A 22,099-nucleotide genomic window follows, 5' to 3' on the forward strand; every position below is an offset into this window, starting at 1 on the left:
TTGGGAACATGCATTAGAGTATTTTCAATATATTTCAATAAAACACCTTCTTAGCATTAATGGGCCACTGTTCCCATTTCAGTGGTCCCCAAGGTTTCATGATACAGTTTATTTAGCTGGCTCATAGTTCCAAGTTTTCTTCCAATATTCAAAAGCTATTTTTAATTTTTTTAAAGAAGGCAGTCAAGGGAAGAGCTTTTTCTCTTTTTAAAAAGCAGAACAGTTAAGTTGATACAGGCAACAAAACAGTTCAAATTATTTCTTTAAGAGGTGTTTAGTGAACAGCCCTCATGGCTAGATAGGAATGCACAGAAAAGCCGTGACACTCCTGGTCATACAAAGGGATGGAGTTTGGAAGCAGGACTGGGATCTCTCCTCCTGCGAAAAAAAAAAGCACTGTGACTCCAGGAATCAAATGCATCTAGAAAAAGAGCTTTTTAGGAAGCAGGGCTTGGTGAGAATGCATCCTAATGACCACCAACCACCCTGTGATGCCACAGTGTTCTTCTCTTCCTCCTCGCTGTCTCTGGGTCAGGAGCATCCCCTCACTAAACCTGGCAGGATGGGGAATGGGAGGGGAGGAGGGGGTGGTGTTGCTTTGGGAAAAGAAGACTGCGGGGCAGGAGAAGCCCCAGGCTCAGCACAGCCATCCCCTGGCCTTTGGCCACGTCAGTCATTCTGATGGTGCACATCTGGTTTCACACGGGCGAGAAGCAGGCGGCCGTGCTGGCTAAGCAAACAGCCCAGCCACAGGACTTTGCTCTCCGATCCCTCGGGGTCATCCCACCGGCTCACAGTCCTTTGTGCATCACTAAGCAGGGCTCACTCTGTGCTCTGGGCTCTTCCTTTGTACTTCACTTCAGCCCTTCACAGCGCAATGCCACCATCTATCACTTCATTCCAAATAAACGGGCCCGAACTTAACTCAAGGACAGGGTCTTCCCCTCCTGCTTCCCTTCTCCAGAAAAATGCAGCTCCTGTCTGCAAGCAAGGGTTATGACCCATCAACATTTCCTATCAAAATCCAGCTGCTGCTTATGCCAATCCTTTCCCCTCCCTGACCCTGATCCACAAGAAAAGAGAGGATGCTGAGAGGCAGCAGGTCTTGGAGCTGGAGAGGATGTGGTGTTCTCCCATCACGGCAAAAGATAAACCAGTAAACAAAATAATTTTTCCGTGGTCCCTTAAAGACAAAAGAAATTGGCTTCCTGTAGCAAGAGGAATCCCTCAAATGCATCTAAAGATTTTGGGTTGGAAAAGCACAGACTTGCTGCAAAGCGTGTGAGGAATCCTACAAACACTGATCTCTGGAAGGGGATCACAATTCTCTGCCCTCAGATGCAGCCACTTCTGGGGTGAAGGGTGGCAGCAACTTCACCATACAGAGCCCTGAAGGAATGCAGGACACCTGAGGCACCAAATCCTTCACTCGAATGAAATTGCAGGGTGATTAAGCAGAGAGAATGTATCTATCCAAACTGTAATTTGGCGAGCACAATGGATCTAACACCCCTATTCTTGGGAGAAAAAAAAAAAAATAAGTACTGTATTTGAAGTTCAAAATCTAATTAACTGTTTGAGAAAAAGAATTCTGTTTTTAAAAGAAAATTCCTAACAATTTAAAGAGAATTAGTGCCAAAGTTTTTGAAGAACCGCATAAAATGGTATGAAAAACGTATGATATTGTAATAATAGGAATGACTGGATTTACTCAAATGTTCCTTATACCTTATAATGCAAGAATAAAATACAGTGTAAATCCTTCTATCTACGTAAGTTCCCTGTACAGAAAAATCTCTCCTTTAACAGGTTTACACCTTTAACATGTATTAGTTTGGAAAAGTCCTAGGGTATAATTACACATCTTGGCTTGGCACATTAATAGCCGTTCCCTTCATTTACTGATTTCTTTTACTGGTCAATTTGCTATTTTACTACATTGCTCTTACAGCTTGGCTTCCCCCCTGTGCTGGGAAGGGCAGAGGGGCCGAGTTGGCTACGGGCTGTGTGTGCTGCCTTGGGGAGGCAGCTTTTGATACCTTGATCCCGGCCATCTGCACGCACGATGCTCGTCTGGGATGTGGCATTTGCGTCCAAGTTTGCCAACAAGCTGCAGGTCAAAGGCAGAAGTACTCGGAGCTGCCCTCACTTCCAGGAAAATCTGTGCAGAAATACATTCTACAGGCCCAGGAGAGAAGGAGCCAAGCAGGGCTCCCCCAGAGCTTGGTGCCACCTTGCTGGTCTCCCTCCAGTGCCCCATAGAGCACCAGCTGCTGCTGCCCAGGCTCCTGACCCCGTGTCCTTCCCCACGGCTCTTCCTCACAAATCTCCTCTGCCACCTTGCATCCCTCAGCTCCTTCCTTGCTCCAGGCTTTTGCTGTTGTCCCAGGTTTTGCTCTCTGCTCCCCTGGAGCTCCATTCCTCATGCTCCTCCTCACCTTCTTTCTCCCTATGGCTTGAGAGACTTGGAGAGAAGTTCACCTAGCTCCATCACGCACCTGGGAAAGGACCATTTTCCCTGTGATGGAGAAGGGACACGCCTAATGATCTATGCTCCCTGTCTCCACAGGTTGCCTTCGCATCTCTCGGCTCCAGACTCGCAGCAAAGTTCACATTTGCTAAGCCTCTGTGCAGTTTCTACAGGTTTTCCGACAGTTTAAGGGTTTTCTTGTGTTATAGCGGAGCCATTCTGTTAATGGCTTCTCAGCACTGCCATTATAAACCAGAACTTTTCAGGTGTTTATTACTCAGCTTTAAAAATTGGCTCTACGCTGAAATTTGGCAAACAAAGTGTCAGCCTAGGAGAAAATTTTATTTTTTGCCAATTTTATACCCTAAAAAAAAAATGACCCCATTTTGGCCTCCATAAAAACGCAGCTTTTGCTACCTCAATGACACTGGTGAAGTAACAAGTCAATATTGTAATAGTGCCAGCAGAACTGAGTGATTTAATGCCTAAAATTGCTTTGAAGGTGAAGAGTGCTATTGAGCTGCTAATTATTAACTATTATTACTGATCCTGCCGCACAACAAAGATGCAAACAGAAAACAGAGGGAATATAAGACATCACTGGGTAAACAAGGCAGAATTGGAATGAGGGTCCAGCGCTGAACACGGAGGAGCTGGAAAACAGGGGTCAGGAGCCCCGGCAGGGTGGGATCCTCCAGCCAGCGCAAGAAGAATGAACTGATATGGAAATATTATTTTTCGTTTTCCAGGACAGTATTTCAAACACAAATAAAATACAAATGACATAGTGTAGCTTGCTCCATGCCAAAGCTAGCAACGATGTGGGATCAAAATCAGCTCTAAACTAGGCTGAACAGAGGTCAGTAGGAACCGCATATTGCTCAGCTGAAGCCAAGAGAAACTCTGCCATTTAATCCAGTGTGTAGAAGACAGCCTTGAAGGTGCTGAGGATGGGTGACCTCTCCTCAACTGCCCAGCAGCCAGACATCCACACAAGAACAGGCTGGGAAGTTTAAAGACCCCAAAAGACTTACATCCTCCAAATCTTCAGGATTCTTTCAAATCCTGTATATAGGGGAACAGTAGTATCTGAATCACACAGCCCAAAATCTGACCTAGGTTGATCTGACTTGGCTGTATGGAGGGATAAGTAAGCCATCTCCACTCTGAGCATCTCCAGCCACTCACACCACTGTGTCACCTTCTGAGGGGACCGTGGCTCTGTAACAGAAAGGTGACAGAGTGAGTTATTTCTTCTTTGAGGGAACAGTGAGGACCAGGAGTTGAGTGAGGCCAAGGCACGCTGCCATTTGGAATGTGCTGTACCAAAGCAGCCATGAAAAGTCACCGGGGCTGCTTTCAAACACAGTAAAAAAGAAAAAAAAGAAAACCAACCCAATTTATCTTTATGGAAACTTTCTGCTTGTCTAAGTGGCAGCTATTTAAATACAATTAACAAGCAAATGATTTTAAAATTACAATACATTTAGTAAGGCAGCATCACAAACAATTTGCATCTCATTAAAGCGTTTGAAGCTGCAGAATCCACCTCCCAAAAGGGCTGCAGATCAAATGGGAAACTCAGTCACACTCAACAGCTTCTGCCCTGTCCTGTGACTCCAGACACACGGCAGGAGGACAGCAGAGGGGGGGCTCAGTGTCCAGCTGAGCCCCTGGCTGGGCCAGCCCCGTGGGGAGTTCTGGCCACGGCTCTCGACACAAGGACGGATGCCACAAGCCACAGCCTTGCTGGAAGTGGGTGTAAAACAAGGAAGGAAGGAAGGAAGAGGGTGTGTGTGCCTGCGTGTGTGCATGTGGGATGGGCACTTTTTAATATACATTCATGAACAAAGAGTTTAAAGAGATTGCAAGCTATTTACTCAGCTCTCTATATAATTAAAAGTTTATAGATTACACTGCCACAAACCTTCCGAGATTGCTGCCGGGTTTGGACACACATTAATTCCCAGGAGCCTCCTGCAGAACAATCCCATACCATGTGCAGCAGGAAAAGCCTCAAAGAAGCAACAGTTTTAAATGCTTCCACTTCACTTTCAACCGTGATTTACTGTGGTGCTTCCATTTAACCCGGAGGATTGAGCAGCACTTCCCAGATCACAGATCACCTTCCCTCGTGCCTTTGGCTTCCTTTAGGAAGCCAGGCTGATGTGCCAAGCCCTGCTGGATCCGTTCTAGGATACAGGCTTTGCTAAGCACAGCTCCAAACGGGTACCTGTGTGGGTACTGCTGGTTTTGCTGTCAGTGCAGCTCCTGCCATATAAGACCCTTCTGCTGCAGCCCATGGAGGGGAGTGACCTGGCAGGAGGCTGGTGGGTGGGAAGGAATATACACAAGAACTCTACAGGTGATGCATGAACTAATTCCTAGGGGAATGAGGAATGCAGCTAAACAGCCTTAATTTCACTTATCAGGAGACTTGAAGGTGAGGGATATCCACAAGAGAGAATGTCCCTGAATCAGTCACTTCTCACAACAAGCCTCAAGTGCCGACACTGTCAGCACTGACCTACACTCCAACCACACCTTTAACCCAAAAGCTTGCTCCAAAGCACTGCCCAAACTGAAAAGGCACAGACAACACCTTCCCTAGAGTTCAGCACAAGCTCTGAAACAACCTTTTACTTGCTGTGCCTCCGACTCCAGGGGCTGTGGAGCTGCACGTGACAGTTGTTTAACGCTGCGCAGCACAGTTACACACAGCGCTGGCAGGGGAGAGCGAGAAAAGAGTTTACAATTGAATCTGCGCAGGAAATTCGGCTAAGTTGAATTATCCATTTGGAAGCTGGCCAAAGGCTGGGACTACTCCCAGAAGAAGCGACCGGTTTTGCTCGTCCTTTGAAAGGCAGCACCTCTGAGCTGCTCTTACGGGAGCAGGGCCAGCACATCCTCTGTGCTCCTCCTGGCCAGGGAGGCTTTCCTGGGATCCAGGGGTCTTGTCCTGCTGCTGAGAGACCCGTCAGTGGTGACAAGGGGCTGAGGGCACTGATACCCTGCAGCATCTCTGCAAGGGGGGTGGCAGCTTCAGCCAGGGAAGCCCAATAAAAAGTGAGATGGAAAAAGGAGTAACAAAAACTAGAGGTCAAAGCAAACCAGTGATCATCAGGTGCATTCACTGCTCTGGGCAGTGCACTGCACACCAGAGAAGCTCCAGAGCTCTTTGGATGGCTCCTAGGTCTCTCCATCCCTGGTGTCGTCACAATCAGCGTGTGTCACCCCAAAACTTCCTGCCCAGAGATGCCACCAACTATTGACACAGGCCTCATGTGCTTCTTTTTCAGACCTGTGGTTTTGTAGTTTGTCAAAACAGGATACTATTTAAATTTAAAATGCTACGATTTAAACAAAGGTGAAATAGTTACTGCTGTTTTAGCAACCAGACGTCAGGCTCTGCTCAAGCACACACTTTTTTTTGTTTTTAAAAGACCTCAGTCCGCTTTGCCAGCACACTCTCCCTGCAAACCTGGATGCGAAGACAAGTGTCTAAGCAAAACAACACTCACTTTCTATGAATTACTGAACATGTGTAATTCATTTATCTCTAATATTGTGCTAAACTCAGCTCCAATTAAACAAACGAAAACACCTGCTTAGCACACATAGATCTTTCCATACCTCAGGGGAAGACACATCAGTGTGCTCTGTAGTACAATCTGGCTCAGAAGCCTACACTAACAATGTAAAGCTGGGGTTTTTCTTTTTTTCTTAAATGCACATAGGCAAGGAGATTAAAAAACAAAATACAGACGGAGATTTTGGGGATGGAGTTATTTGTGTTTGGCATTTCTCTCTATAGCACGTGCAGTTCTGTGATGTTTAAGTGCTCACTGGGGGCTTCTCATGGGCAGCTGCACCTGAGGGCATGCATCACTACAGGGAAAAAAAAAGTGGGATAATGAAAACTTTAAAACACACGTAACTGGCCTCAGATATTATGATACTGTAAAACTACCAAGGAGACCTCGTGTTAACAAATTTATTGAGCTGGGGAGAAGACGTTTCCTCTTCTTGCTCTCCTTCTGGACCACAGGCATCCAGCAGCTCCATGGGACATCCCTGTTGTCCCCCCACATCGACGGGTCGGAAACACAGCGACACACAGTGAGAATCGCAGTGACACACTGACCAGGGTCACCCCAACACGGGGGCTGAGACCACCCCCAGGAGCCCAGACATCCCAGCAGCAGGAATGAGACGTGGCCTCATCTGACACACGTTCTGGACCGACACAGGGGTGTCCTTTTGGGGGTGCCTTGGGAAGAGGGGTGCCACGGTTTGGGAGCCCGGGGCGCTTGGCTGGGTGCAGCAGCTGCCATCAGCAAAGCCTGCAGCCTGCCAGATCCCCTACACTTAACTCATTTCCTATTCTTTACTCACTGCCTGCAGACAATAAGCTGTCAATCAGATCCCCAGCAGAACATTTACAATTATCTTCCCTCTCCTGCACCTCAGCATGGCCCTGTGTGAGCAGCTCCATCCCAAACTGCTCGCACACGAGCCATTTGCAACTCTTCTGTCGCCAAAACTGCCCCGACTCGAGAGGCGGGCGAGGAAATTGAATTTCCTTGTGTTTTCATATAAAAGTACTGCGGTGGCAAAGCACAGAAGCAAAAGAGCAGGCTTCCTACAGGTGTGAGGCAAAAGGAACCAGGAATGGAAAACCTGCCCCAGTAATTATTACAGTATTCTGGGCAAGGACGAAGGCTGTAACTGCCTTTTTTTTTTCTTTCTTTTTTCTCTCTCTTTTTTTTTTTTTAAACAAAATCAAAGTTACAAACTGAAAGAGTCTTTTAAAAATATTTTTGCTTTGTTTTTCTTCCCCTTTTTTATTTAGGACAGGGTGGTCACCTCTGCTCACTCCTGCAGAATTAGCAACAAACCACCACCACCACCACAATTTTGCAGCTGGCCTTGTGACCATTGCTGAGTTCTCCCAGAAGAAATTGGTTTGTTTTTCCTCTGGGTAGACACAGCTGAGTGAAGGACTCAAAATGAGCACACTTTCCAAGTAAAAAATAACAGTGATGCAAGTCAGAACCATACCTTCCCTTGTAGTGGCAGTTGCTGACAATGTGATTTAAAAATATCTGAACTATGCTCTGCATGATGTTAATGCTCCTACTCTAGAGAGAAATCCCCAATACCTTCGGGGCACTTTCCAAACACTGAAGCCTGAGAAACTGTCCAGGATGGGCCCATTCCTAATAGCACTGAAATCACTGCCATTGCTAAATTAGGAGAAAATCCGTACAGTCATCACTCACTGCACTGTGACTTCACTGATTTTCTGCTCCACTGTCTGCTCAAGGGTCAGCATGGTTAACGGTGAGGAGAAATTCCCTCTCCTATTAATTGATCTGGACACATCTTTGATGGCTGTCAAACAGAAAGGTAACTAGTGACATTATGGCTTTTTTTTTTTTTTTTTTTTCCTTTTTTACTTTTTAACTCTTGCACAGGAAATTTCTACAACCTTTTCTGATGAAAAATAACCTGTCTGATATTTCCCCTCTCCTTTAAAATGTTTATCCTGCTCCCAATCTGCAAAGTGGGATATCATCAAGGAAGGTCAAGCTTCACAGGAGCTAATGGCTCTGCTGTGTGCTCCCACCACTTTGAAAAGAAGAACAATAGTCCCTCAAGTGCTGCTGCCGCGGGCACAGCAGCAATTCACCATGGAGGGTGAGAAATCTGAAATTAAAATAAACTGCTTAAAACCTGCAGATAGAGAGGGGGGATGCAGAGGACAGAATAAAACGGGACAATCTCTGAACCCAATCAACAAAGCCCTCATTGTTCCAGTTTATGGCAAGTAACACAGCAATAAATATTGAGCCAAGGAAGTTAACCTGTATCCACAGCCTTTGAATAAACACCAAAGCTGAAAGTAAAATCAATGCCAGGCCTTTGGCTCTTGCCAACTCGTGCTTTACTCCTTGCTTGGCTTTGTTTTTACTTCTGGGGATTTTCTTTGCCTTCTCTCCTGTTATTCATACCTTCCTGCAGGAACTCCTTATCACACAGGAAAAGGACAAACAGAAGGAACTGCCAAGCACACAAATAAACTCAGCTGTGTTCTGCAAATCTACCTGGGTGCCGGTAACTGGGAAGAGAAGAGCTGGGCAATTCAGGGATTCACAGCCTGTGTGAAGCCAGGGGAGTCCCCACCTCCTTCCCACACCCCTTCTCCTGACGGGTGACCTGATGCAGTCCTGCTGACCTCCCTAACCATCAAATCCAGCTCGGTGTTCACCCTGCAGGGTAGCACAGGCAGCATGAGGCATCTCTGCAACATACAGGCACGTTCATCTCCCTTACAGAAGTCTGAGCATTCAGCCCTTGATCTGAGTACAAATAAACGTCCTGGTTAGTTCTCATTTCTCCTCAAGTGGTTTATCCACTCCCGTGCCAACACCTCAGCCAGTAATACAGGTTTGCACAGCAAGTATTAATTCTGACTTCACTTTTAAATCACATTTTCTTCATTTGAGCATATTATATTCCACAGAACCAGGCGTGAGCATCATGCAAAAGGCATTCTGGTCCACAGTTGTGAATACAGCTGTGTAGGCAGAAGAATATTTGTTTTCCAAGTAATTTGTGCACATTCACAAAATTACAGCTGTCTGCAGTTCTCCTGAAATATCTGTCCTGATGTTTACAAGCCATAAAATATAATCTGCCTTTTCTAGAGTTTCAACTGGTAAAATTGGAAATTTATATATTTATATGTACATTATTATTTTTCTTACAGATTGGCTACTCCCCATTACATACTGCCTATTAAGCCCACATAACATCAGCATTAACTTGAGGAGCCACTGCCCTTAGACAACAGTGGACAAACCTTTGTGAGAGCGAGAAGGGCCTCTGTAATACACTTCATGATCACTCAGCATGTTGCATTTCATTCTTATCTCACAGGAACCATCCCCTGAAGACATGAAATGAAGGTCTGGGTTACAGACCAGCTTAGGGCGACACAAGAAGAGCTCATGTTGGGATGGACAGGGAAGGTTTCATCCACTTAATCATGTGTCCACTGACAATAGTGACCAACCATCAACCATCTTCATGCATCTGTTCTTGTAAGCAAAATTAACAGGATTAAAATGATTAAATTTGCACTCTAGCCATGAACTACTGGACTAGGTTGGTGCTTGGCATCTCCCAACAGATTTGCTTCAGATGTTTTTCTGAGCTATTAAGTGTTAACCAAAGGAATTGCATTCATTTTGGTTTTTGGTGTTGTTTCTTTTCCCCAGTGAAAGACGGGAAATATCTCACAAGTGTTTTTGATTTTTGCCTTTTTCATGACAAGACCCCGATTCCTTTCAGTTCTATTCCTACCTCTCTGAATGCACAAAACACCGCTCCCTAGGACAGCAAAGTCCTTGGGATAAAATTTTCCAAGTGAATGTGGAAGTGTGCACTGCACCTGCTCAATGACTGCTCCAAGTCCAGGAGGCTAACCACAAGTAACTTTTTCACCCAGAGTTTTGATGAGCAACAAAATACACAAAACCCAAAAAAAGAATCATCAGAGAATCACAGAATGGTCTGGGTTGCAAGGGACCTTATGGCCCATCCAGTCACAAACCCCCTGCCATGGGCAGAGACACCTTCCACTAGACCAGGTTGCTCCAAAACCCATCCAACCTGGCCTTGAACACTTCCAGGGACTCCTGCTACTAGAGTGACTTTGGTGTAAAACTGATTAGAAAGAAAAATCAGAGGTAGGAAGCTGTATCCTTCTCAGTGGGATCCCTCAACTCCAGCATACTCCCTGGATGGCTGTCACTTAAACCCAGGACAAGTCTGGCCCAAGCTGTTCAACCCAGCGTTGCAACCCACCCAAGGTGTCCACGTGGATGCACCGATGTGTCATAAAAGGCACAGCATTGAGATAAGCCACAAGTTAATAACTTAAATCTGTAAATGCTTAAAAAATGTCAGGCAGTGACAGAAGTGGCAAGGAAGCACTGAGCTTTGGTAATCTGTACTGCTTTTTAACACCCACGATCCGTGCGCTCCGCTGCATTACGTACTCCATGCATGCCGGCACACGGCATGAGTTACGCAGCTGCAACATGGTTCTCACCTTACAACACGATGGAAAAAACTTTCTGGTACCAAAACTACAGCACCAGTGACCTCGATGGCACCGGTGACCTCATCAGCTCCAGCACGAGTGTCGCTGTGTCCCAGCTCTCCTCTCCAGCACCCATCGCTACCTGAGCTCCTCCTCTCATCTTCCTACCCTGCTCCAGAACAATTTCAAAACTTTTTCAGCTAGACATGCTAAACCCAGGATGTAGATTTTCCAATTAGTCTCTGTTTAAACATCTGTTGGTAGACTGCATTTAACATCAGTTATTTGAGCAAAGTGCAATTTGATTAGGCTGTCTGAAACGGAGCCAAAGTCTGCAAAATAATAGCTCAATTAAATTTTGTTTTGCTTTCATTTGTCTTATACTTTCCTGAGTGTGATACAGTTGCATATAATCAAGTAAACTAATTCCTTTCAAAATGAGATATTTCAGTGCTTTTTCCATCTCCTCTTAAAGTTTATTTAATAATCTATTCCATCTTCTCCATGCTTCATCGAACTTCAGCCTGACACAAAGTACATTTCTTTCTTGTGCCTTCAGTCTACTTTAATTTTCCAGGCTTTCAGTGACTTGAGATCATGCGCCATTAATGTTACACCTTAAATAGATTAGTAATTTATAAAAGGCAGATTACACTTATCAGGCAAATAAAAACATTTCAGCAACACAACAGACATTTCTTTGCACACACCACAAAATATTTTGCCAACCTGACGACACAGCTGTAAAACTGTCAAGCTCCAAAGCCACATCCAAGCAGCATTTCCATTTGTTTCCCTGGGTTTAGTTTCTACTTATTCTATGTTGCACTTGTTGCCCTGAAACTTCAATATTAGCTCTAGAGATTTAAACACATGAGGCAAACAGCTGCTCTCCTCCACTCCAGCAAGCCAGATCAAAATGCCTTCTCTCTTTCTCTCCTGCCTTTTTTTTTTTCCTTTCTTTTCAAACAAATTGCTGTAAATCAAGTACTGCTGGCAAAGTTGATGGTTTCAGGGCAAAATTCTGCTCTGTGCTCATCACTGCACACTCCCCCAGTCCAAACTCCTCTCAGTCGGCAATGTGAGGAACATCAGCACTTCCCCATCCTGACTAAAGAAACTTTGCCTTGAGGATTAAAAAAATAAAAAATAAAAAAGTCACAGTAACTTAGCTGCTATGTAGATGAGTCTAAAATTTAAATTAAAACATTAAACATTTAAACATTAACTTGTTTCACACGTCTGTTAAAAAAAAAAAAAAAAAAAAAGGCAGCAGCATGTACTCTTTGAGAGAATTCTTTTATCGGAGATTTTTGATACACAGTACTTTTCCTTTAGTGTTTTTTTAACATATTTGTTGCAAAGTGTGAACACAAAGGGACAAGCTGAAATAGGTATCTGGCAGGCTGTTCCCAGTGCGTGCTGCCGAAAGCCACAAGTACTACTGCAGTTGTGACAAACCTGCTATTTTGCTGCAGGAAGGCAAACGACTTCTCCTGCGCTCCCTGCCCTGCCAGTCTTTAAAATTTTCCTTCAACAATATAACCTTAAAAACTCAGAGGCATCTCAAGTCCGTGGAATTTCAAAATGGGATATGTCCTATTTAAAATGTAGAGAGCTACTAAATATGACAACCATTTGATGTATGAAAATTATTCACAACCAAAAACAGACAGTCTGGAAATAGCTGGGATGACTTCATTTAGACAGAATTACCCAAATCTGTTTCTAATATACACAGTACACATAATAAATTTTTACAATATGACAAGGAAAACAAACTTAATAAAAGTTCCTGATCTTTTGTTACACAAGCAAGCTATAGCCATGCTATGTTTATAATATTTTGCCCATGATATCACAGCTCAGTAACAAAAGCTAAGCACCACACGTAACAGTTTCTAGGTATGACTTCACCTCGCCGTGCCAGCACTGCACCCATCAGCCTGGCAGTACCACCTTCCCCAACCCACAGCCCATGCTTGCTGGGCTGTTTTTGACTGAGAGTTTCCTTTTCTCTTTCTCCCAGGCTCCCTCTGCTTTGGGAAGCTGTGGATCTCTGTGACGGGAGTTTGTTTTTTTCCAACTACACCAGGACTCATCTGAACGGTACGAGATTTTTAGCCTGTTTCCTTCCCTCCTGGTTATTTGACAAGTGCTTGAAAACCCTGTTATAAACAATCTCTGTAGGAAAACAGATGATGTCTTACGATCACAGAAGGTAATTTTTTCAAGAACCCAACTTTTTGAGCATTTCCCAGATGCACCGCGTCAATCTTCCTGCGTTTGACTATCTCAGCTGGTTTTCCAGCCCGGGCATCGCGCCAGGCGGGCCGGACTGCCCCTCATTGTCACTTCTGTTCGATGGCACTTGCACCCACTGCTGTTATTCCAGGCTTCAGGAAATTTTCTAACCACTGGACAGGCTCCAGCACTGCGCACTAATAAGTTGCAGATTGCAGCACTCTAAGTGTGTGTGTGTGCGTGTGTGTGCATGCGTGTGTCAGATCGGGGCCACACTTTGTAGGAGGGGGGAAAAAAACAGTAGTTCAAAAATGCTGCCTACTCAAATTGACAGAAAAGTGACCCCTGCACTTCATCAGAAATTCCTGCAGACTGACAAAATAAAGGAGTTTGCTTTTATCACACACAGTAAGACTCATATGGAAAAATGGAAACACTACATCACTCGACCTTAGGTTGCCCCCTTTTCAACCACAGATGAATATTATGTATAAAAATTGTAAATCAATTTGAGATGTATTAAAGGAGATTCTCTTTTTCTGTATTAAAGGTAATACCTTTTAATCTCGAGATTTATTTTGTAATGTCAAGTAAATGAGACAGACTTAATTTCTGTAACTGAATTTTGTTACTCTTAAAGTCTCTTTAACATATCTCTGCGTGGTGTTCGCAGAATTTCCTACCCTTTGCTTTGCATCAGGAAATAATGAGCAAGCGGCACTTACCCAACACTGAGTCACAAATATTTGCCTACATTAACAGAGCATTAAAAGCCATTTTAAACAACTTAAGGAAATTGTGCTAGCCTTTGAACTGTGATTCACTACTAGGAGAAATTAGGAAACTTTTCCTCTTCTAAAGGCAAAAATCAGCTGCTGTAACCTCCTTGTAATATCATTAGGTCCTAGAGCAGATTTTCCTCTTACAGATCCTCATACAATAGATTTCTTTGCTTAATGAAACTACTTCTGAAATTTTCCTACACTCAGTGTTAGGTACTTTGAAATTTCAATCCTTTCACATCCTTGAACTCTCATCAACATTTTTTTCCAGACTGTGTCAATAAAATTGATTACTTGCAGTTCTGAACTCTGTTCTGCACATGGAAATAAAACAATTTGTTTTAAAGTATTTTCTGAAGAAAGCAGAACTTGGCAATCACATCTCCAAGATCAAAAAATAAGAGGGAAGAAAGAGGGACAATCCAACCAAGCGAGCCTTGCCCACAAAAAGCAAAACAAAAAGAAACCTCTCCAGCAAGCAAAAGAGAAGCGGGGTCCCAATTTCACGATTTTATCACGGCAGCAACGCAGGCTCAATCCCTGACATCGCCACATCATCAGGCTCGCTGCTGTCCTCCTGATTGATTTATCTCCCTGTCGGATGTGCAGGATCTTTTTGGATCATTAATATGTTCATTAATTTGTTATCAATTCTGGCTCGCTGTACTTACAGCGCCCGGCGCCGCGGCTCGCACATGCCTCGGCAGCGCTGTGCAATCACACACGGACGGACCCCTGGCTCCCCGGTTGTTGAGATGTCTCATACCTACAAAGCAATCTGTTGCTTTTACAAGTTTAATCTCGGTATTAAGGAGCTGATTGTGGAACCATGTCGCTATAACATCTTCAACCCAGCTGTACATCATATAAACCGCTATAGGAGGGGGCAGTCTCCCATCATTCCTGGCAGCAGCACATACCTTTAACTCCCTAATCTGTAATACTACAAAATACTGCTCTCATTTCTTCCCAAGCACAAGTGGACTACCAGCAAGGGTCCAACAGTGTTATTCCTAATTACCTTTTTTTCACTCTTGATCCTGTGGCGCTCATAATTAGTTACCTGGGGCTGCAATCCAATTTGAAGTGATGACAAGAAAGTGATCCATGAAAAAGTAATAAGTTAAATCCAATTTCAGCCTTCCTCTAATTAAATGCACATGGAACTAATGACTCAAACCCTACCATTTCAGTGATAATGGTAATTAGCGAGGTGGGAGTCACTCTCTTTTTTCAACACTGTAGGTGTAAACCACAAGGTAAAATGGCAGGAGCACTCTTAATTACATGTGTCATTTTGTCAGCAATTTACACATTTCTGACCAGTCAGGAAGGTTTCATTTGTTTTCCCCTTCCCCGAGGTGGGTAAGGCACATTCAGGCTCTGGCACTGCCTGCCCCATAGCCCCGCTCCCAACCTGGGCAGAAATCACAGTTTTTAAAAACCTGTTCTGTAAATGCTTAATGTCAAAGCAGAAAACCTGCAAGAAAATGAGACTCGGGAAGCTCTAACAAGATACAGGGCTGAAAATGAGGGATCCTGCCTTCTACTTTGCCCCTCAGGACTGACTTCTTTCCAACAGCAGGATGCCAAACTCCCAAATATCCTAGCAGAGGTACACACCTCAACACCACTGAGGGCCTGCAGCTCTCCAACCTTGGGCGAGTCACTTAATATCTCTCTGTCAGGGTTTACATGGCTATAAAATGAGAATAATCATGTTTGCTGACAGTACCTCACACTGCCAGCTCTCCCAATATATACTGGTATTCTCCTAGAAGCTTTTTTTTTTTTTTTTTTTTTTTTTTTTGAATCATGATTTTACAGGATAATCACAGGCTTCTTTTAAGAATAAACGTATTTGTCACCTTTCTGCTTAGTCTAAAAAGCTGGAAAAACTGAATAGTAAATGGTTTTAAAAAATATAAAAAGGCAGCAGAAAAGGCCTATAGGTGTAATGAAAAAAAACCCCTTAGTATCAAAATTTTCAAGCTGATCATGTAATTTTGAGGATCTGACTCAGATTTTGTTCTGCTTGTGGGGTGGATGATGTCTGCATTTCACAGACACATTCTGAGAACTGACTAACACTTATAATTGGGCTTAGGGGTGAAAAATAAATAAGAACTAAGGGGTTCTTTGGTAGAAACCAGCAAAATTCAACTTTGCTTAATTTCCAAAGTCAAAACCAGATAATGAAAGATTCAAGTGAAATTTTCATAGTCAAACTTCAAACCCTGCAGAAGCAAAACTCTGACCCAAGCTGAGTTGGTGCCAAAATTCCCATTGGCTTGACTGAAGCCAAATTCTGATCAATTCCCGTATTAAAGAGTGAAACAGAGAGATGCTCATACAAATAGAATAAATACATTTGCAAATTTACTTCTTCTGCCAAATTATCTGCTGAGACAATTTCTCTACCAGTTGTTAAATTTACCACTATGTAAAAAAGGTTCCCTGGGTGTAAAAACCGAGACAACATAACTGAGACTTGTGTGCTCCACGTGAAACGGGGCATACCCTGCCCTTCACCTCTCGGTGTTTATTGCGTTGTCAAACTAATGATTTCTAATTCCATAAAAAAACAATAATAATTGCCCCCAACATCAAGCTACACTGATTTTTTTTTTCCTCTCACTCTCTTCTATTTCTCAAGATACTGGAAAGATATATTAAGATAATATAGCATGCAAATTAAATTCTACAAAAGCCCAGCCAAAAGGCTGCTTTAAAAAGCAGCGGTATGCAAAGGCGAGGACAGCTCTGTCCTCTCAGCCTCCCCCAGTCTCACCCTGAGAATTTAAACCAAACCCAAATTCTTTTCTTGGCTGTGACTTAAAGGGAAGATTTATTTTTTTTATTTTGCCAAGCAAAAACAAAAGTTTCCATCCCAGTAACTTCATTATTTCTTCTCTCCAAACATACGCAGGTTAATTATCAAACAAGAACTCTCATTTAATCACATAAAAAATGTCAAGTGATGGGTTTCAGTTGCGAGACACTGATTTGGACATCCTAAATTTGTTTTCAGTCCAGTATCCAACTTCCATCTCAATGCAACACACAACATTTACGTCTTTAAAAAAAATTGTATTTTTAGTATTGCCAAAACACACATGCACTTTTACTTTCTTGGGAGAAAAATGTGTCTCTTGATTTGTTTCCAATCTGTGTGCTCTTGCCAGCAACTAAAATGCTTGAAGACCCAAAATGAATAATCAGTAAGAGCATCAGCAATTAGAGCTGCAAATTTTAATCAATACATCTATTAATACAGATATATTTATCTTGGCCAGGAAAAATGTGCACATTTTCAAAATTCTAAGCATACCTGGTCTGTTAAATTTTTTGTTTCACAAACTCAAGGAAATCCAATGTCTATGGCAAATATATTATCAAACAGCCTTTAGTCTTTTTTTCACTTCCAGTAATTTTTGTGGGACTGATATTTTTTATGTTCTTTCCCCAACTGCTGGTTATTAAATCCATTTCTTAACTTTCAATTTTCTTTTGTTTGTGTCATCAGGCTGCGAAACCAGAGGTCACTGCCAAATCTAAACCACGGCAGTGTGCGATAGGCTCAAAATGTGAGTCATCCTGTATTTGGAGATTTGGGGTTTTTCAGCTATCAGCAGAGCACATCTCCAGTCCTGCGTCCAAGTTCTTACACACTGAGTATCTCACGATTTGCTAAAAGCAGATCTCCAGGTAGAGCTGCCAAGATCAAGAGACCTCCAGTAGGATTGCAGGAGCCCACTGTCATTTAAACACTACTGGAGACACCATGTCCCAATGTGGCCACAGGATGCTGTAACTTGACTATTTAATCAGGGAATAAAGAAGGTATAAAGGAAATTATCCATGAGGTGGTAACAGACTAGCTACACAGTATATATCAGATTAATATTCTGCGTCTGTTTGCGGCGGTGCGGTTTCGAGGGTGCATTTCCAGCCCCAGCACTGGCCTCCCCTCCTGGGGCAGGCAGGGCCACGGAGCATTTTAGCGGGAGAGGCAGCAGCCCAGGCAGACAGCATCCCTCCCTATTCCATGCAAAGCTCCCCAGCACTCGTGCTGGGCGCTGCTCACCAGTGCCCTTGCCAAGCACAGCAGGGATGAGCGACGCCTATGGTGTTCTTGTTATACATGAGGCCTGTTTGTCACAAAAAAAGCCCAGGTGACTGCTAACTGCTGTGGCTATTGAATGAGACACTTATCTTTGTAAGTGAAGCCCAAAGATAACTTGTTCATTATTTAGACAAACGTATGAAAAACCACCACGTCTCCCCCACCCTTGATATTTATTCTCTGTACCTTCAGCAATAGGTATCACCTGGTCAGCATGGCCCCATCTGACTTCAGGGGCTGCTTGTGTGGCTGCAGTTTTTCTCAAAAATTCTACCCTCAGCAGCACCATTTCCTTTTAGCAACAGATTTTCATTACAGGGATGCACTTGGGGGTGTTACATCCAAGAGGACTTCCAGTATGTTTTAGACCGCAAAAGCACCAGGAATGAGAAGGGAGAGAAAAAAAAAAAAAAAAAAAAAAAAAAAAGACTGGGCAGTCATTTGAATCAGTGAGTGACAGGCTGGGCCAGCTCTCTGTATACATTAATAAATTAGAATTTTAATTGTGTCTCTGACTGCAGGAGCTGCTCCAGCACTTTAATATGTACCAACAATTGGCTATGTTATGGAATCCACGATGTGGCCTTCACTGTTGACCTCTGCAACACAATTCCCAGTCTGACTACGGAAACTGTTTGGTTTGATCCTTTCAACTTATTTGAATCCTGACAAATAAGCTCACAGCTGAAAGGTCAACACAGTCATATTTCATCCTCTGGAGCTATTCTTAAGACATCTGCACAACAAAGCACTTCTTTTAGTACCTGACACTGGACCTAGCCAGCACAATCTCTCATTAAAAATGTCCCCAGTGGAAGAGTCTATTAAAAGGCATATGGATCAGCTATGGATTTACCAAATAAAATATTTTTGAAAGCATTAATGTAACGCTTTGGATTATGGCTCTCGACTCTGCCAATAAAATGTATATTTGCCCAATGACAAAATACTTCATACTTTCCAAAAGAATAATAGCCCGGCTGTAAAGTGTGAGGTGTTGTCCAGCAGCTGGAGCACAGGGGTGGGAGCCAGGAACTCATGAATCTTAATCCTACCTCTAAACTCAATTCCCTCTGTGATCCTAAATGAGTTGCTTAACCTGCATCCCTCAGTTTCCCAGTCCAGAACTGGGATAATGCTACTTACTTATCAGAGTTTCCTTCTGGGGATGTTTTGGAGATTAGTATTTGCAAAATGCTTTGAAGATTAAATCACTACACCAAAGCTCGATGTTGTCCACACTGGGCCAAGGGCTGCAGTTAACATCTATTCCTCACTCAGGCAAAACTCCTCTTGAAGTCCCCATCAGCTTCATTTGGGTAAGAACCCTCTCACTTTACTGTCAAGGCCTCTAGCGATGCTGGCTTTACCTTCCATATTCTACTACATATTTAAAGAGCCTAGCTTTCTTATTTTTGTAGGAAAATAATCTGAAACACATATAAAAGGCAAGAGAAGCAGCAATGCTGTCAGAGAGCTCATGGTGATAGTATATCAAACTAAAAAAAAAAAAAAAAAAAAAAAAAAAAGCAGAAAGAGCAAAACAGACATGAGTTTGACAACGTGCTATGACAACAAGAGGAAAAAAAAAAAATCCGGAAAGAATTTGGGGCTACAGAGGCTGAAGCATCAGATATAGAGGAACGAGATAAGATAAATGTCCCAGCTACAGGGCTTTGTGCAACTGCAGCTGAACTGCTGCATTCAGGACCTTATTATCAAAAATCCACTGACATGCTGCAATTGCAGAGAGCAGTAATAAAAGCAATAACCAGCTGCAAACCAGCAAAGTGGTCAAGGGCCTGGAAGTGCCAGTTTACGAAATACATAAAGAACTAGATACATATAATTTGCCAAAACTGGCAAGTACATGTTAGTATCTCAGATGTTTGAGGAGTGTGAACACGAGGCAAGGCAAGGGACTGACTCAGTATTTATACAAGCAGTATTACTTGGAGCAAGAGGATGGAATTAAAGTGGAAAGTTCCTGAGCATGTGCTTTGTTATGGAAAACTATCCAAAGGAAAATAATAGCAGCCCCACCATCACTTGGGATTTCTAACACTAGAATAGCAAAAAAGAAAAAAAGAAAAAAAAAAAAAAAAAAGGTTAAAAAAAACCCCCTGTGATACATGACCTAATAGGTCTTTCTTGTCTTTAACTCCCCGTGATTTATCCCACAAGACTAGCAGAATGTACTCCAAAGCCCCATATGTGCGCATACATCTTCTGTTTGGGAAATGCTGTATTGGTTTTAGCTCTCTGAATTCATAACAGCACAAAGCCCTCTAATATTTAGATTTTATTTCTGAAGATGTCCATAAATCAGCAGACAATAAAAGGGGAAAAAAACACGACGATGATATGATATCCTAGTATTTCCCAATATCCTTGACACAGCAAATCAATGGTTTGAGTGAACACAGACTACAAATGGAACAGCAATCAAACAGAAATGTTAATGCAAATCTCCTATGCACACTGACACAGTAACAAAAGCTATTCCATTTTGTCATGATCCAACCCTACCAGACACTAATAAAAGTACACGCTCACGATTTGTAAATATGCCGTAGGTGGGACTTTCAAGAGCACCCAGCATCGATCCTGCTGCCACTTACACCAGCCACAGCCACTCTGTGGACAGAGGGAGGAAGCTCCTGAAGGTTCCTTTCCAGTGTTTGCATGGAAGACGCATTTATTCAGCTTCTACAAGCCCCAGACCCTCACTGAGGCTCAGAAGCTCCCCTTACCTGAAGGGCTGGCTGTTTGTCATTCCTCTTCGGAGACTTTATTCCACTAACTTGCTGCTGCTGCTGCTGCTGTTGCTGTTGCTGCTGCTGCTGCTGTTGCAGGAGAAGCTGTCGAGCCACCTGGAGAGCCTGTAGGGAAGAAGAGGTTGGAGAATTGAGTTCACAGCCAAGAGGACATGGGGAGCTACACAGACAGCAGAGGGGCAAGGCAATGCCTGGTCATGGGGTGTGATGATGTACCTCCACTGAGGAAAGCAGTGGCTTCCACAAAAAAAACACCTTGCATGCTCTGGGGTGATACCCCACCACTGATTTCCCATTTTGACTAAAGAGGAAAAACAGCAGCAGTCGATGTTCGCCTCCTGGGTGGGAGCCTCAAGCAACTGCAGGAATCCCGGTGGTGAGCTCCACAGAGTGATATTTGTGCCCCGTGGAGCAGCTCACAGCTCTCCTCACTAACGGGCAGGCTCCTGTGCTCTCAGCTTTCAGCAAGCTCTCAGCTTCCCTCCTCTCCAGTGGATCAGGTTGGGCTTACAGAAGAGGGCAGTCATATATCACTGTCTGCTCCCCTGAGCACCAGAGAACATCAGGGAAGCTTCTGGAAGGCCATGGTGGGAGAAAGAGGAGAGGCAGCAGCAGGCAGAGCCATGCTGAAGGCTGAGAAAGCTGCAAGGAGCTGGAGAGAATGCAAAGAAAAGCAGGGACAGCGTATCACCTGACCAAAATCCAGGACTTAAACTTTGATGATCCTTGTGGGTCCCTTCCAGCTCAGGATATTCTATGATCCTACGAAAATCACTGTCGGCTCATGAGGGACCAACTGTGGGGACTCACCGGGAAGGGGCACAGCAGTAAAGGGACAGTGTGACAGTGGAGGGGCAAGGGACATGATCCTGAAAGCATCAGCAGGCAGGATGTGGGGGAATTATTGCAAAATGCCATGCAAAACAGAGAAGGGTCCCTCAACACCAGAGCCTGCTGCTCTGCAAGGCCTGATTTCTCCATCAGGTGGGGAAAAGAAAGCAAGAGGAGATAAAAGAGGAAAAGATGAGGAGGAAGTCTCTGCCCTGGCTCCCTCCTGGCTCCCCAGCCAGGGGACAGCAAGGATGATCCCTGCAAGACAGACTGTGGCACAGCTGAGGCTCTGCTGGCGAGACCCCAGCCTGCTGCTCCCCGAGGATTCACCAGCACCGGACCTGGGCCTCCTTGGTCTCCTTGGAGACGTTCAGTACATGTGTAGGTGGAAAAGTGGGAAGGCTGAAGACTTCATTAATGTAAAACAAGAAAAATAGTCCCTTTGCAAGATGCCTACATGGAAGGAGAGAAAAAGCCTTCCCCACTCCTACTGTGTATGTTCTCTGAGTGATTTAATTAATACCTATTTAATTAAGAAGTCAGATATGCTTCAGGTTTCACTTGCTCCTTCAAGTTGCAGAGTGTTTAATCTCAGCGCAGAACTGCTGGAAGAGGTTTGATATCAAGGTCTGCAAACTCGAGTCCCAACCCCCCCACCTCCTGCCAGTAAAACCTTGTTATTTTATGGCCCAGACCCATCTTTTTACTTCTGGAGAGACACTGGTCAGCTCAGTGGACTGAAGAACCACCACTGCTGAC

The 22,099-nt window shown here is 43.8% G+C and overlaps 1 protein-coding gene across 19 annotated transcripts in view; it reads right to left on the bottom strand.

Moving 5' to 3' along the window:
- FOXP1 (forkhead box P1) overlaps nt 1-22,099 on the bottom strand; it is a 380,821-nt gene that overhangs the window by 91,652 nt on the left and 267,070 nt on the right. For all 19 annotated transcript variants that reach the window (XM_040076749.2, XM_040076751.2, XM_040076756.2 and 16 more), the window contains one exon: nt 20,486-20,614. In XM_040076749.2, the coding sequence (XP_039932683.1) occupies nt 20,486-20,614 (129 nt within the window). The remainder of the gene's footprint in view (nt 1-20,485; nt 20,615-22,099) is intronic.

This window comes from Hirundo rustica, chromosome 12 (assembly GCF_015227805.2).
Source record: "Hirundo rustica isolate bHirRus1 chromosome 12, bHirRus1.pri.v3, whole genome shotgun sequence".
Lineage (NCBI taxonomy): Eukaryota > Metazoa > Chordata > Aves > Passeriformes > Hirundinidae > Hirundo > Hirundo rustica.